The sequence below is a fragment of the Lepidochelys kempii genome, chromosome 1 (assembly GCF_965140265.1).
Source record: "Lepidochelys kempii isolate rLepKem1 chromosome 1, rLepKem1.hap2, whole genome shotgun sequence".
NCBI lineage: Eukaryota > Metazoa > Chordata > Testudines > Cheloniidae > Lepidochelys > Lepidochelys kempii.
Genome location: NC_133256.1, coordinates 277,759,744 through 277,776,434, shown reverse-complemented (window position 1 = coordinate 277,776,434; position 16,691 = coordinate 277,759,744). Strand labels below are relative to the sequence as shown.

The 16,691-nt window shown below is 43.4% G+C and overlaps 1 protein-coding gene across 5 annotated transcripts in view; it reads left to right on the top strand.

Annotated features, from left to right (window-relative positions):
* ACSS3 (acyl-CoA synthetase short chain family member 3) overlaps positions 1 to 16,691 on the top strand; it is a 138,410-nt gene that overhangs the window by 45,220 nt on the left and 76,499 nt on the right. For all 5 annotated transcript variants that reach the window (XR_012156729.1, XM_073327638.1, XM_073327637.1 and 2 more), the window contains one exon: positions 6,793 to 6,944. Coding sequence is in view for 4 of the 5 variants with exons in the window: in XM_073327638.1 (XP_073183739.1) it covers positions 6,793 to 6,944 (152 nt within the window). In the remaining variant the exon portion in view is untranslated. The remainder of the gene's footprint in view (positions 1 to 6,792; positions 6,945 to 16,691) is intronic.

The following is a 16,691-nucleotide window of genomic DNA, read 5'->3' as shown; positions in this document are numbered from 1 at the left end:
TGCTCATAGGGAAAGACACGGAGGATGAGGATTTAGCAGTAAGGTTTGACAGGCCTATAAGTGTCTAACAGATGCCCTTACACATTCTATGGAGCCTACAGCATGCACTGACTGAGATTGGGCAGCTTTCCTCAACTATGGGAAGAAGCCAGAGGAAAGTGGTTGTGAACACTTTGCCATAAACAGGCTCTGAGATGCAAGATGCTCTAGCTTGAGATCAGTTAGTCAGTTACGCTTTTAGTGGGGAGATGCAACTACAGCTCTGGATGGGGACGTCCCAAAGATTAGATGAAACTATCAGGCTATCTATAGAGATGGAACTGGTGAGGAGACTGGAAGTTTTAGTTTTCAAGGTACTGGTGCTAGGATGTATATCCATTCTCTGGAAGAAGAGAAGTGGGGACAAGACCTCATTGTATGAGTCATGGGTCATGTAGACAGTGTTGGGAGTGTTAGAATTATGGGGTGAAGTGGATCATTTTAAGGAGGCTGTGAAGATTCAGGCCCAGTGCAAATTACCATGGAAATATCAGCCCAGATCATGATGGATGTAGGATCAAAGTGAGGAAGCGGATGGATGCTGGCATTCTGATAGCCCTGACCATTTTTGGAGGGAATGCCCAAGGAGGGAGTGGCACTTGGGGAAGGGAAACAGAAGAGAGCAGGGTCCTCATGCTCAGAGAGACAGAAGAGGTCAGCAGGAAGATACTGATATAGAGAAATTGATAAGATGGAAAAGAACGGATAGTGGGGAGTTCCCAGAGGAAATTCGGTGGCATCTTGCCTGAAAAGCTATCAGACTGTGTGGCAAGAGCTGAGTGTTAGACCGGTATCCCCTGTCTAGCACTTTCCTCCCTTCCTTCTTGCTGTTCAACTATTTTCCCCTTGCACCTGGGTTCACATAGGGGATAAGACAGGTATGTGGGGTGGTAAGATCTGTGTTAGCTCATTTTAAGACAGATTCTCTTTATTTGATTTAAAACCATCTGCAGTCACCCACATCGGTTAGAGGTCTTCTTTTTAGAAACTTCCCCTTATCTCATTATTTAATCTTTAAATCAGACATTCTCCCTACTTCATTCCTTTTGGCCTTATAACTCATTATTTTCATGGCCTTCCTTCTACTTGCTAGTCAGGGCCTTTCTTTAAACACATATATAGTTCCTTAACCAATAAGCTAATTTTTATTCTTTAATTTTATATTTATCCTACAACTTCCTAATACTAGTGCCAGTTGTTTTAATTACACAGGTGTCATCTGCTTGTCAGTACAGGACCAGGATTTGTCACCTAGAAGTTCTGAATGCAGGGGTGCCAGAACCAGGGGGGAGTTAGGAGGGCCATGGCTCCCTCACTTTTCAGGGGCTGTGCTTTACGGCAGCCCCAGTGTCTTCTGGTGTGTGTGTGTGGGGGAGGGGGGGAGGTGCTGAGGTGGGCCTCAGCCCTCAATCATCATGGGGCTCTGCCCCCGCTTCTCCTCTTCCCCCTGAGGCCCTGGTCAGGCTGGGAGCCAGGCCCTGGTAAGAGCCACCCAGGGAACCCAAGCCACTGTGGGGAGCCCCGGGCCCTCCATCTGCTCTGGGCTGGTGGGGACGTGGAGGTGGGGACATGGGCCAGGGTCTGCTCTTGGGCCCCCTGGCCCCCTACCAAGGGCAGGTGAAGGGTCTGGGGCTCCTCACAGCAGCCCGGATGCCCTTGGTAGGCAGCTCTTACTATAGCCTGGTTCCAGTTTCTGGCCTGGCCAGGGGACAGAGCCTCAGGGGTAAGAGGAGGAGTGGGACCTCAGGGGAGAGTTGGGGCCACTATGCCAGCGCTGAGGCCCCCCCACCCTTTTACATAGATTCCAGTGCTCCTGTCTGAGTGCAGATATGAAAGAGGTGACTCATTATTGTAAAAAGTAGAGACATAAACCTGGTGTGAGGGGTCCTCCCCCAGGGTGCAAACTAGAACTGGGGTACCACTGATCTCCCTGCCTTACCAGTCTGGGTTCCCTCTCACACAGTGACATTGTGACAAGCTGCAAAGCCCTCCAAGCTTGCACTCTCACCAACATCCACAGGCAGGGACCATACCCAGCTGTGTTCATGAATGCTCTGGCCAGTCACTGCATGAACCAACAATAGAGAGGCTCCAGACATAATACCCGCAGCCGATGACCCCAGAGCTGTACTGTCCTGCTATGGTCAGAAGCTCAACCAGTATGAATTTATTACTCAGTCCGCCCCTCTCTTGATGTGGAGAGGACATGCACAAAGCCTTTGTTAACTGAGCTGATATTTTTCACTTCACTCAAACCACACTGTTTTAGGTAAAGAATATAATAGATTTATTAACTACATAAAGATAGATTTTAAGTGATAAGTGATAGCAAACAGATCAAAGAGGATTACTTAAGAAATAAACAAAACATAATCTAAATCTTATGCAGTACACAGGATTTGAATCAAACAGGGTCTGACCCTGTTAGAGAGTAAAATCAGTTTGTCGATGTTTTATACACAGGCAGGAATCCTCTCTACCAACCTGGGGCGAGCACTTCCGTCAGTTCAGTCGTTGTTTCTAAAGTGTTTCCAGGTGTTGAGTGAGGCCGATTGGTGAAGTCACTTCCCCCTTTTATAGTTTCTTCCCTATGGAGGGAACACCTTTGTTCCAAGCCAAGTTGCCAGCCGAGTTTGTGGAAAAATATAGGTACCAAAATGGAGTTCAGTATCATATGGTCTAGTCACATGCCCTTGCATGCTTCACTGAGTCATAGCATCCATTATTCATAGGCAGACTGAAGCACTCCCCGGTAAGGTGGGGGACAAGCTTCTCCTGAGGCCCATTGTTTTCCTTAATGGCCCATTATCTTGAATAGACTCTTCACAATTGGCTGTCTAGACTGGAAGCATCTTGGTTTGTGGGTGTCAGCCAGGTGCAACCACATTTGAAATACAGATACATAGTCAATATTCATAACTCCAGATACAAAAATGGTACATGCATACAAGTAGGATAATTATATTCAGCAAATCATAACTTTTCCAATGACACCTCACATGACACATTTTGTCCAAGATGCATCAGAATTATGTCATCATATCATTAATCATACTACTATGATGACTATGGGGTGCAGAGTGTCACACCTAGTACTAAAAGAAAAAGAACAGTTTCTAGCTGCTTGCATCTACACCACACAAAGGCCAACAAACAGCTTAACGTCTTCATGAGTGGACACAGGCTAGACCATGACTCAGTCTGTGTATCTAGCTGTTACACTGGACCGTAACTTGAGTTTTCAAGCAAAACCTTACTAAGATCACACTGTAAATAAAAGACAAGAAACAACCTGATCAGCAAACTAGCTGGTTCCTGGGGAGGCAATTAAGAAACTCTGAGCTTGCCTTGTGCTATTCTGTAATAGTGTTGCTCCCTGGTGTGGCTTAGCTCTTCTCACATGGGATTGGTAGACACTCAGTTAAATGGAACCAAGTGTTTAATAACAGATACCATGAAACTGACTGACCTGTCCTGGCTTCCAGTCATGTTCAGCCTCAACCCTCCTGACATGGGGCAACAAGTCGCTTTGCAGAATATGCACTGTAAGGTGCACCACATCTACCCTTGTTTAAAGATGTGTTTAGTCTACCAAGCCCACAGTCACAGCTCACACACATCCTGTTTGGACAGTTCCCCTAAGAATCTTGATATCATCTTCGGGTGGCATACTAGGTGACAGGCATGTTTGAAACTTGTTCTTATCTCATGAACTATCCAACAGTCCAGCCCCCTGGTTTTGACCTTCCACATTATCTCTGGGTAAAACTCAATCACTTCAGATGTAGAGTAATCAGATGTGCTGCTAATGACTGTAAGTGGGGTCCTTGTGACTTCCCCTTTGCTTCTGTGGCCAGTTAAAAGATGTAAGTCACATTTGTAGCCTGCATCCATTAACAAGGACTGCTTGGACTTCATCATAGACTTGCATAATGCTCTTCTCTCAGCTGTTGAATGGTTAAGACACTTAGACTAACACAGTTGACTTGATTGTCTACATAAATGCAATCACAATATGTACACATATATGTAACGCACTCTAAATTCTCATTTATACCAGATGGAGATTTGAGTTTGTAATGTGCATTTGTTTGAGTGCTGTAGTGCAGCAATATGGTGACATTTGCAACTATGAAACGCTTGCTCTGGGCTTGTGGCTTCTTGTCCAATGTTTATGCTAGTGGCATTTTCAGTATGAAAGCTGTATCCTGACTTGGCTATAAACCCTGTGTGATACAGAAAGTTCTTCTTCTAAATGTGATCTTTCTAGTGAAAAGGCTCTGGCAATAGCCTGTAGAGCTTTGCCTAAAAGTCCCTCTGTTTTTACTTAATCTCTTTATCATTTAAAATAAACAGGTATGGTGACCTTCTCTCACTGCAGCAATCAGGAGCAATAAAATTTTTATTAGAAGATCGCTTGCCACCCGGTTTCCTTATTTACAGCACTGTAGAAAATGATTGCTGCTTTTTATCCCTAGCCATGCCGGGCAATCTGTCACATCTGGTTACTGTTGTTTACTATTCCCCTGGCATGTTTTGAGATATGGAAAGTCAGTGCTTAGGAAAAAGCTGCTATTGTAGCACACCAAAATACAAAGGGCCAGATTCTTGCCCCCCTCTCCAGCTTTTTTTTGTGCTGCTGTAGGGGCATGAAGGGGCCAGAAAGCCAGTATGAGCAGCCAGCTGGGGATTTTTGCAAGGTGAGGGGAATCCTGGGTAGCAAAGAGCCAGCATAATGGAATTCTACGTTACCACTGTGACAATCTATGTCCAGACACCCCAGGGGGAAAACAGAAGGTTTGAACCTCCAAAATGAGCAGTTGGAACCAACTGGTTACATACTGTATAGTTGTACTAGAAAAGTGAATTGAGTGGGGTCTTTTTTGAAAGCTTGTCATGTTCTGGACTTGGTCACTATGAGCTATGTATACAGGCTGTGGTTATGAATCTAGGTGTTTAAGTACAGAGAAAACTGTGCTCCTGATCGGTACTGCAGTTTTATCATCGCCTCACAATGGGGCGGAGGAGCAGCCAAGATGGGAGAGAACCCAAGCCAGTTCTTTACCCAAAACCAGTTTCAAGTGGCGATGAATTGTCCAGCCTAGGAAACGACAATAGTAGACCATTAATGTTAATGGAAAGACATTGAGACAATTGGGTATTTCCCCACTTTGTATAGCAGTAGTGACTGAAGGGGAAAAAAACCTGCCAACCCTTTTAAAATGGAAGGGGTTTGAAGCAGGCGTAGTCAACTATTTTTTTTTGTCAAAGTCCAAATTTCTTGGTCAAGGTATAGTCAAGGTCCAGACTCCAGAGAAAATAATACCAATAACGATAATACTAAGTAAATAAAAAGATTTTTTGGGTCCAAAAGCATCTGACTGTCCAGATTTTGCCCATGGTCCGTCTATTGACCACCCCTGATCTGAAGTGAAATCCATCTTGAATTTGAAGGATAGCCTCAAAGGCAGGAGGCTGTCTGTCAACGCTGGATTCCCCACTATGGCTAGGGACATGCTGGGAAACTTTTCAAAGAGAAAAGGTAACTTATTCTAGAAAAGAGATTTTATCGAATGTGGAAGTGCAAAGCCTGAAGGTGTCTTTGTATATTTTCTGTGGAACTTGTCTATGTTTGCTTTTCCTTACTATTTTATCTTTAAATCTGTGGTTTTTCTGTTAAATACACCTTTTACCCCTAGTGGGTCTCTGTTGTGCAAACGGTGTGACATGTGAGTGCAACAGTGAACTGATAACTGGGGGGCTAGTTTCATGCCTTTGGGGTGACAAACCAGAGGGGAACAGTCCTAGTGTCTGGTACTTCAGAATTTGGGGAGGACAGTTTGGGGAGACTTGGGACTTGAAGGCTGTTGGTATCACCCTGCAAGGAGTAACTAGGTTGATGGAGGTCAGGGTATGGCCTTGTGCTTGTGGGCAGGCTGCTGGTGTCATATCTGAGCCATAGCAGGACAGCATTAAGACACCCCAAAGTGACTGGGTAGGCAGTCGCAGAACCCCTTACTGCTCTGGGTGAACCCCAAAATATCACAACCACCTTCTGTGCCTCTGCACTGACAATGTAATTTGGAGAAAGGGAATGTGGCTGGAGTGCTGAACCAGTCCATCATGGGCGGCATGTGAACCCCCAGTTTGGGGAGGCTAGTCCCCTGCCCCACCCCTTCTGCCCAAGGCCCCCTCCTTCGGTCTGAGGTCCTGCCCCCACTCCACCCCCTGCTCTTGCCCTCTGGGGCCAGAGGAGCCCCAAGCCCCCAACGTGGCTGGGGTTGTAGTGGGGAGCATTAGCAGAGGTTTGAGGTGGCTTAGCCTCCCCCAGCCTCCATTACGTGCCACCCATGCAGCCCGTTAGGACTCTGAAGCTGTTCTACACTGTTCCAGGACCAGGGTTGGTGCAGAATTGACTCTCTGTCTCCAGTGTAGAAACCGCTCTTCTGCGGCTCTTCTTTTAACACACATCCCTCCCCCAACTTTTCCTAGCTGTAGCTAGCACTTATTGGGCACAGTTGGAGATTGAGCTCAGAAGCTTTTGAGTTTACTCTGAAACAAGACTCCAGCTTGTGATATTAATGGTATAGCAAATGAATAATCTCATTGTATATCGACAAAGGTATTTCAAAAGTGTTTTTGAAATACAGTTGTTGATGTGTTGATTGCTATTGTTATGTGTTCAAGTTGTGAGCTGTCAAGGAATTATGAAATATTTTTATCCTATGACATTTTATATTAATCTCTCCATAGGGGAAGCCTGTGGGAACGCCAGATGCTGGTGCTTACTTCCGTGTGCTAGCAGAGCATGGAGTGGCTGCCTTTTTTACTGCACCAACTGCAATTAGAGCAATCCGTCAGCAGGACCCTGAGGCAGATTTGGGAAAACAGTACTGTTTGACAAGGTGAACTAAGGATAAATTGGAAATCGTTTGTTATAGAAATAAACTTGATAGACTGAGGAGAGTATAATGTCTAGAGCTTTGAACACTTAAGCAGTAGAACATAAATATATAAAATACGAACTGTATTTTATTTATATATGTGTAAATGTATATAGAGCATGTGTGAAAGTGTGTGTGTGTTTATATAATAATCTACATATATTACACAAAATCTACATTAAAATAATATTAAGGTTGCAAAGTTAGGCACTCAAAAAAATAAGGAATGCCTCAAAGTTGCCTGTGCAACCTCCTGGTCTTTATTTATGTCATCACATACTGTTTTTTCCAGAAGACCCTGGCATCATTTAGTGCACAGCATGGACAGTGCTCACTTAATGAGCAGCTATTCAGTGTGTTGTTTTGTCCTTGTGTTCATTGTGTTGTCCTAGGCCTTATTTACTCCACACTATTCAAAGCCTGCTCTAAAGACAGAATTATTAATTTCCCCATGGGCTTTTCTGTGGTGCTCATTAGTATAGTGTTTGTGATTCATGCAGATGCTAAGTATCTTCACATGATCTCTGTGCAGTGAGGAGGTGATACTTTTCCCATTTTGCAGTTGGGGAGCTAAGATACAGAGAGATTAAAGTCAAAAGTTTACCCTAATTTTGGGTGCGCAATCTGAGCAACCTGAAACCTGATTTTTCAGCATTCTTAGCATTATATGGAGCTCTCATGTTCAAAGTACAGCTCGCACTGAATTCAGTTGCAGCTGTGAGTGCGCAGTACTTCTTCAAATTGAAGTCTCAAGTTGGGCACCCAGAAATTAAGGAAAACACAGTTATGACCACCTGTGAAAACTTTGTTTTACATAACTTGCCTAACACCATATAGGAACTCTGTGGCAGAGGGAGGGATAGAATCTAGTTCTCCAGAAAAACATTAACCATGCCTTAACCATGAGACTTTCCTTTCTCTTCCTCCAATCCTCTTCCTCATTCACTTATAGGTAAGGTTAAGACTTTGTCGTGGTTATTTTTAGCAAAAGTCATGGACAGGTCACGGGCAATAAAAAAAAAAAATTCACAAGCCGTGACCTGCCTGTGACTTTTGCTGCTGCGGCTCCCTGGTTTCTCACACCACCGTGGTGGCTGGGAGCTGTGGGGCCCGTTCCCCCTCAGCAGCTGGAAGCTGCAGGCCCCACCCCCCACACTCATAGCGGTTGGGAGCTGCAGGGTGACCATATTTCCCAAAGAGAAAATAGGACACTCCCAGCCTCTCACTTGAGGCATCCCTCTTCCCCTCCCATGTCCCCCCCCCCCATTATCCGCACAAGGCTGTCGCCCATCACTGGAACCCCGAGGAGGGCCCCCTCAGGAGTCTGTCACCTGTTTCTGTAACCTTGCAGGGGGCCCCCTGTTGCCTGTCGCTCCTGTCCCTGGAACCCTGCCAGGGCCCCACTGGCTGCCAGCTCCAGAGTCCCACAGCCCCGGGGCCGAAGCAGAAAATATCACAGATTCCATGACTTCCAAGACCTCTGTGACATAAACGTAGCCTTACTTATAGGTAACCTTCCAACTTCTGCAACCAATGAAGCAGGGGTCCTACTGACAAGTTTCCTTTACTACACAGCCTTGATTGATCCCTAGAGAGCACAGTCCATCTTGTGCACTTAATGAAGCAGGGCTCCTATGAAAAAATTCGCAAAAAGAAAAGGAGTACTTGTGGCACCTTAGAGACTAACCAATTTATTTGAGCATAAGCTTTCGTGAGCTACAGCTCACTTCATCGGATGCATACTGTGGAAACTGCAGAAGACATTATATACACAGAGACCATTAAACAGTACCTCCTCCCACCCCACTCTCCTGCTGGTAATAGCTTATCTAAAGGTGGGCTATTTCCAACACAAATCCAGGTTTTCTCACCCCCCCTCCCCCACACACAGACTCACTCTTCTGCTGGCAATAGCTCATCCAAACTGACCACTCTCCTTACAATGTGTATGATAATCAAGGTGGGCCATTTCCAGCATAAATCCAAGTTTAACCAGAACGTCTGCGGGGGAGGAGAGGTGTAAGAAAAAACAAGGGGAAATAGACTACCTTGCATAATGACTTAGCCACTCCCAGTCTCTATTTAAGCCTAAATTAATAGTATCCAATTTGCAAATGAATTCCAATTCAGCAGTTTCTCGCTGGAGTCTGGATTTGAAGTCTTTTTGTTTTAAGATAGCGACCTTCATGTCTGTAATTGCGTGACCAGAGAGATTGAAGTGTTCTCCGACTGGTTTATGCATGTTATAATTCTTGACATCTGATTTGTGTCCATTTATTCTTTTATGTAGAGACTGTCCAGTTTGACCAATGTACATGGCAGAGGGGCATTGCTGGCACATGATAACATATATCACATTGGTGGATGTGCAGGTGAACGAGCCTCTGATAGTGTGGCTGATGTTATTAGGCCCTGTGATGGTGTCCCCTGAATAGATATGTGGGCACAGTTGGCAACGGGCTTTGTTGCAAGGATAGGTTCCTGGGTTAGTGGTTCTGTTGTGTGGTATGTGGTTGTTGGTGAGTATTTGCTTCAGGTTGCGGGGCTGTCTGTAGGCAAGGACTGGCCTGTCTCCCAGGATTTGAGAGAGTGTTGGGTCATCCTTCAGGATAGGTTGTAGATCCTTAATAATGCGTTGGAGGGGTTTTAGTTGGGGGCTGAAGGTGACGGCTAGTGGCGTTCTGTTATTTTCTTAGTTAGGCCTGTCCTGTAGTAGGTGACTTCTGGGAACTCTTCTGGCTCTATCAATCTGTTTCTTCACTTCCGCAGGTGGGTATTGTAGTGGTAAGAATGCTTGATAGAGATCTTGTAGGTGTTTGTCTCTGTCTGAGGGGTTGGAGCAAATGCGGTTGTATCGCAGAGCTTGGCTGTAGACGATGGATCGTGTGGTGTGGTCAGGGTGAAAGCTGGAGGCATGTAGGTAGGAATAGCGGTCAGTAGGTTTCCGGTATAGGGTGGTGTTTATGTGACCATTGTTTATTAGCACTGTAGTGTCCAGGAAGTGGATCTCTTGTGTGGACTGGACCAGGCTGAGGTTGATGGTGGGATGGAAATTGTTGAAATCAAGGTGGAATTCCTCAAGGGCTTCTTTTCCATGGGTCCAGATGATGAAGATGTCATCAATATAGCGCAAGTAGAGTAGGGGCGAACATCAGCCACACTATCAGAGGCTCGTTCACCTGCACATCCACCAATGTGATATATGCCATCATGTGCCAGCAATGCCCCTCTGTCATGTACATTGGTCAAACTGGACAGTCTCTACGTAAAAGAATAAATGGACACAAATCAGATGTCAAGAATTATAACATTCATAAACCAGTCGGAGAACACTTCAATCTCTCTGGTCACGCAATTACAGACATGAAGGTCGCTATCTTAAAACAAAAAAACTTCAAATCCAGACTCCAGCGAGAAACTGCTGAATTGGAATTCATTTGCAAATTGGATACTATTAATTTAGGCTTAAATAGAGACTGGGAGTGGCTAAGTCATTATGTAAGGTAGCCTATTTCCCCTTGTTTTTTCCTATTCCCCCCCCCCCCCCGATGTTCTGGTTTAACTTGGATTTATGCTGGAAATGGCCCACCTTGATTATCATACACATTGTAAGGAGAGTGGTCAGTTTGGATGAGCTATTGCCAGCAGGAGAGTGAGTTTGTGTGTGTATGGGGGTGGGGGGTGAGAAAACCTGGATTTGTGCTGGAAATGGCCCACCTTGATTATCATACACATTGTAGAGAGAGTGGTCACTTTGGATGAACTATTACCAGCAGGAGAGTGGGGTGGGAGGAGGTATTGTTTCATGGTCTCTGTGTATATAATGTCTTCTGCAGTTTCCACAGTATGCATCCGATGAAGTGAGCTGTAGCTCACGAAAGCTTATGCTCAAATAAATTGGTTAGTCTCTAAGGTGCCACAAGTACTCCTTTTCTTTTTGCGAATACAGACTAACACGGCTGTTACTCTGAAACCTATGAAAAAATTGTATGTGATCATGTAATTAAAGATTGTATCATAATGCATACGCACAAGAGGGCAAATTAAGGTTATTTATGCAACCTTAATTCTGGTATTTCCTAACCGTCCCAGTCATGTCTCCTCACCCTTGGCTCCTTGTCCCAGTTCCATTCTCCTTGCTTTTCAACTCTCTATTCCTCAGACTTCTGATCCCAGTCCTAATCTTCCACTCTGTGCTCATGTTTGAATACCAATCTACTCCACTCCCAGAATTCCATTCCCTCATCCAATTTCAGTCTCCTCGCTCAGCCAGTCCTAGTGCCCTCCTTCCAGCTACTCATCCTAACTCTCTCTCTCCTTCCTCCCTCAACTGACTCCCAGTCTCCCTCACAAGACTCCTCCCATTTCTCTGTATGCATCCCAGTTCCTTGTCAGCTTTCTCTTCCATCCACTGGTTCCTAGTCCCAGTCTCTTTACCCACTACTTGCAATCTCCCTGTCGTCCAGCTCCTCATGTGATCTGTGTCCCCAGTCCCAGTGTCCTTGCCCAGCAAGTTCCAGCCTCACTGCTCAGACAGTCCCAGCCTACCTGCCTCTGTCTCCACACTACCCAGTCCCATTCCACCCCCTTCCAATTCTCTTGGTCTCTCTAGTCTTTGTCCTGATCTGCTCCATTCCTTCCCCGTGGCCCAGCTTTTGTCCCTTCAGCATTTGAATTAGGGGGCTTCCTCCTCCAGCCTGCCTAGGTGCCAGCAGGTGGATCATTGAGAGCGCATGAGAGACAGGCTCTCTGCTCTCAGTTCCAGTGCTTGCCGTCCTGGAGCAGCTAGAAGCAACAATTACAGGGAAAATCTGTTTTTGCCCCGTCACCTTTGACTGAAGCATGTTCTGTTGCTCTGTGGGGATGGTGCATGCACAGTGCATTCACACATGGGAGATGTGAGGGGATGGAGTATGCTCAGTTGCTCTGTGGGGATGGCATGCAGAGTCTGGTGAGCATTAAGAACTGTGAGAGGGATGAGCATGCTCAGTGAAGATGGATTCTGGAGATTTTAGCTGGTAAAATCGGAGTCTCTACTGAGTATGTGCAAATAGTGATTTTTTTCAAAGACTTAGAACTTGGCCAAATTTGACTGGATTTTCACTGGGATGGCAAAAGGCACATCCCTGTTACAAAGGCCACACCCTGCCAAATTTCAAGTCCCTGCTAGAAAGCATAGGGGGAACTAGAGTTTTCCAAAGAAAAAGTTGCCGGAATTTTGTAATGTGCAGAAACAATGTATTTTTCTCTAGCCTTGTTCTTGGAAAGGGCTGAACAGTTTTGTTTGAAACTTAAAAATCAGTCTGAGGCAGACAGCTGGTGTAAAAAATCACAACCGAATTAGTTACAGTTTGATAAATTATAAGCAAGTGAAAACAATGTCTTTTAATGAGAACTGTTGGGCAATCTTAATAGGCAGTGCAACCTGCCCCGCCTATAACATATGTATAATTTATTTTTAGCAAAGAGATATTTAAGTCTTTTTGATTAAAGTGCAGTTAAACAGTAAAATATAACTGTAAAATTGGAATCTGGATGTTGCCAATCTGTGATTATCTCTGTGACTTCTGCATCAGATTTGGTCAGCTCACAAATAGAGACAAAGCCTTTAAGTTCCAGTCCTAAAAATTCCCTCTGGAATGTGATAGTCAACCTGTTCTTTCTGGCTCTGACATCAGCAATAATAAAGATTGTGCATCTGGAACCTAGCTAACAGTTTGGCTAATGATATGTGATCAAGAGCAGAATCTCTGAACGTGTATGAGACACCTTTTGGAAGAGCTATACATCTTCTTCTCCTCAGCAAATACGACTCATGCCATCTCACAGATGTCATGATACCTTCAAGAGATGGTCACCTGGATTTTTTTTTTAAAAAAAAAATCTGTCTTCATTGGAAGGGGAGAGGGGGAAATCACTTGGAGCTAGTCAAGGCACTGTCTTTCAGTTGTAAAGATAGTGTTTGATGATGATAAATTGTATAGTCAGTTGCTTAACCAAGCTTTGGTTTGTTATGAAATATATTCAAGAGACCACATAATCAATGTCAGTCAGGTTTATTGCTACAATCCAATAATAATATAATTCAAGAAAAGGGATCTATAGGATACTCGTCTCTGGGAAGCCATCTTGCGTAGCGATGTTACATTCACCTCGTGCAGAAGGTGTACTCCCAAAGTTACACATTTCAATTGGTAATATTTTTATGATGATTTTGCAAGTTACACATTTCTTTACATGTCATCAAACCCATCAGTTTGTCCCAGTTCCTTTCCTTGTTGTTCTGTTCCTTTCCTTATCTTTGTTCTGAATACTAGCATTCCTGGTATTGGACTGTGAAGGTACCTTCTAGGTTTGTACCATGGTAGAACAATCATATATATTGTCTTCTTCCTTTGGGATATTCCAGTACTGGCCTGTGAGAATAACTCCCTACCTGTTGCTATGGTAAAATACTCATAAATCCTGATCCTGACACCTTTCCTATCTACTTAATCCAAAACTTACTTCAGCTAATGCAAGATGTTATGGGATATTTGGTATAGAATTATAGAAAAGGAGTAGGCCAATTTAGGATTATAGAAAAGGAGTAATATTTGTACTTAATGCATATTAATGTATATATTATAAAATTTATGGTGCAAATAATATATATTATTAATATATATGCTAGCCTGCATATATTGGTCAGCAGTAAGGTTTAGAGGTAATATAAAGATTATTACTTCTCCCTCGTGGTACTCTGGCCTGTAAACTGATGCTTCTGAACAGTATGGTAACTATAGGGCTATTGGACCATAGAATGATCTATTTTAAATATAACTTCAAGGAGTGCATAGTGAAATTTAATTTTATCTGCATAAAGTTCAAGTTATTGTGGCTTTGTGCAGGGGAAATCTACCCTCACAACTTGAGGTATGAGACATGGAGCTGCAACACAGCCCCTGTGTCAGGCTGTGGGCATGGAATACTAGTAGGGTGACCAGCTAGCAAGTGTGAAAAATTGGGATGAGAGTTGGGGGTAATAGGCACCTATATAAGACAAAGCCCTGAATATCGGGACTGTCCCTATAAAATTGGGACATCTGGTCACCCTAAATATACCCACGTGTAACAGAGGTGTTAGGCGTTATTTACCTTTGATGAGAGACAAAGATGAGGGGTATATAGAAGTATATAAAATGATGCTCTTGTGTTATGAGACAGGAAGAATAGAAGTTACTGATCTGGTGTTTAAAAAATGGCAAATTCAGACTAATAAGGGTAAATACTTTTCCAAACACCATGGAATTAGACTGTGTAACTCACTGCTACAGGAAGTCATTGAGGCCACGAATTTACCAAGATTCAAATATAATGGACAACTGATCTGATCCAGCATGGCAGTTCCTATGCCCTACTAGATCTGTGCAATTGTAGATCACATAGCTCTGTTCCCATTAGAATCCTTTGCCTCAATTTATGAGGGTTCTTGTGAAGTCTCCTGCAGTGAGCTGGGGATGTAATGGCTGATGTGTTCAACTGTTTCCGTATGGCCCTTCCCGATACACCCCTAGAGAGGTATGTTTTCTTTTGTACTGGCACTGTACTTACATGAGTATCTGTCTTCCAAGATTGGATCCTACATGCACTGATCCAAAGCTTTATGTAGCTTAATTCTTCTTCAGTGCATTTTGGATTGAAATCTTAAAAGCTTAATTACATTGATTTATAATGTCAGGAATCCAGGTTTCAGAGACAATAGTTTAGGACATGTTCACGTAACACAGAGGTCACAAGATTTCATGAACATCAAGTTCAAGGAGCAGGACTGCAGTGATAAATGCATTGACAGATTGTAACCATTAAGTTTTCAGTGCGATTCAAAATATTAAATTGTTCATACCAGGACTTTTTTCATATCTATACATATATAGTGTTCTGTGTCACTTACACACCTCTCTTTTGATTTACTCTTCAGGAGGAGAAAATAATTAATTCCATATTTCTTTTGCTTGTTAGTCTATTTAGCTGTGACACTTAGCACTTTTCCCAGACATGAAGAAGAGCTCTGTGTAGCTCTAAAGCTTGTCTCTCTCACCAACAAAAGTTGGTACAGTAAAAGATACCTCACTCACCTTGTCCCTCTAACTTTAGGCAAGCCTTTTTAAAGTTTTCTCTGTGCATTTATGTCCTGATCTGTAAAATGGGGATAATTATGTGACACTTAAGAGCTTGTCCTCACTGCATTGTTAGCTCAAGCTATAACTTGAGTTTTGCCCCTAACCTGACTCCCGTGCACACACACACAAGTCTCTAGCTCAAGCTATGTGGTGTTTTAAGTTCAAGCTATCTGGCCCATTCAGGGAAGGATGCAAGGGGTTGGGTGGGAATGCTTGAGGCTCCGGTTATGCAGCAGTTAGAGGTATAACAAATCATCAGCTGCTAATTGAATCGCTCTGTGCTGCTAATCAAATCAGTCTGTTTTAGTTTGAGTGTGGTCGATCTAATTCAGTGGTTTTAAACTTTTTTTTTCATTTGTTGTCCCCTAAAAAATTTCAAATGGAGGTGTGGACCTCTTTGGAAATCTTAGATGTGGTCTGCAGACCCCCAGGGATCCACAGATCACAGGTTGAAAACTACTGTTCTGTGGTAATGACAGCCTTTCATGGACCACTTAGACATAATCTATGGACCCCCAGGGGTCCGTGGACCACATGTTGAAAACCAACTACTCTAATTCAAGGTGGGCTAGCTCAGGTGAACAAGCCCTTAGTTTTTTTTTAATGTTTTCACAGTTTCACAGTTTAATATTTTTTTAATGTTTTCACTGTGAGATTTGTTTTAATTCATTATAAACCCCCCCAAGGTGCATGGATGAAGTTAGACAGAATAAATGTAGGCTGGATTTAGGTGATAAATTTAGGTGCCCATGTTTAGGTTTCGGAGATGATGTGACTCTGCACCTCTCCTTAGCTCTTGGGTACCAAAATATAGAGTTAGGTGCCTAACTATAGGTTTCCAAGTTTGAAACATTTGGTCTGTTTCTACTCTAACCCATTCATGCTGTCTTGTATTGCTTGCCTCTTTTGAACAAACTTAGAAACTTCCTTATCTGTCCTCTGTTTGCCTGCTTCGACTTGCCAAAGGTTGCTTTTTTCGTGGCAGCAAAATGATATACGGTATATACACTGGACTTGACTCTTATCCTTGTGGCAGTTGTAGTCATCGTTCTCCATCTTGAACTGCTATGTGAAGTACTCTCTCAAGTCATTGTTAATTCAGAGGATGGACTCTGATCCTAATTTACTGACCCCTAATTGATAATCAGTGATCTCTTTAAAACTGCACAAGCTGTTTTTGTTTTGTTTTCTCCCATCCTATTAACTTTTGACTACTACTAGAAAATTGCCTAGCATATAGAGCTGTGCTGTGAATGGAGCCAAAGAGTCAGGTCCATGGAGAGGAAATCACAGTTACAGCCAATAGTATTAATACAATTAAGATTAATTGTTTTAGTTAATACAGCTTTGGTTATTCTTTGGAATCTTGCCTCCTGAGATGTTTCCTTTTGCAAACAATTAGAGTGCACCACTGACCTGGAATAAAAAAATATTGAAGAATAGCATCTCATTTGGTGAGCTCAGTTTAATTTGTGAAGGAATTAAGTTTTTATTCTAAATCTATTCGGATGGAACATTGCTATAAGCTTCCTCACAGCAGGATCCT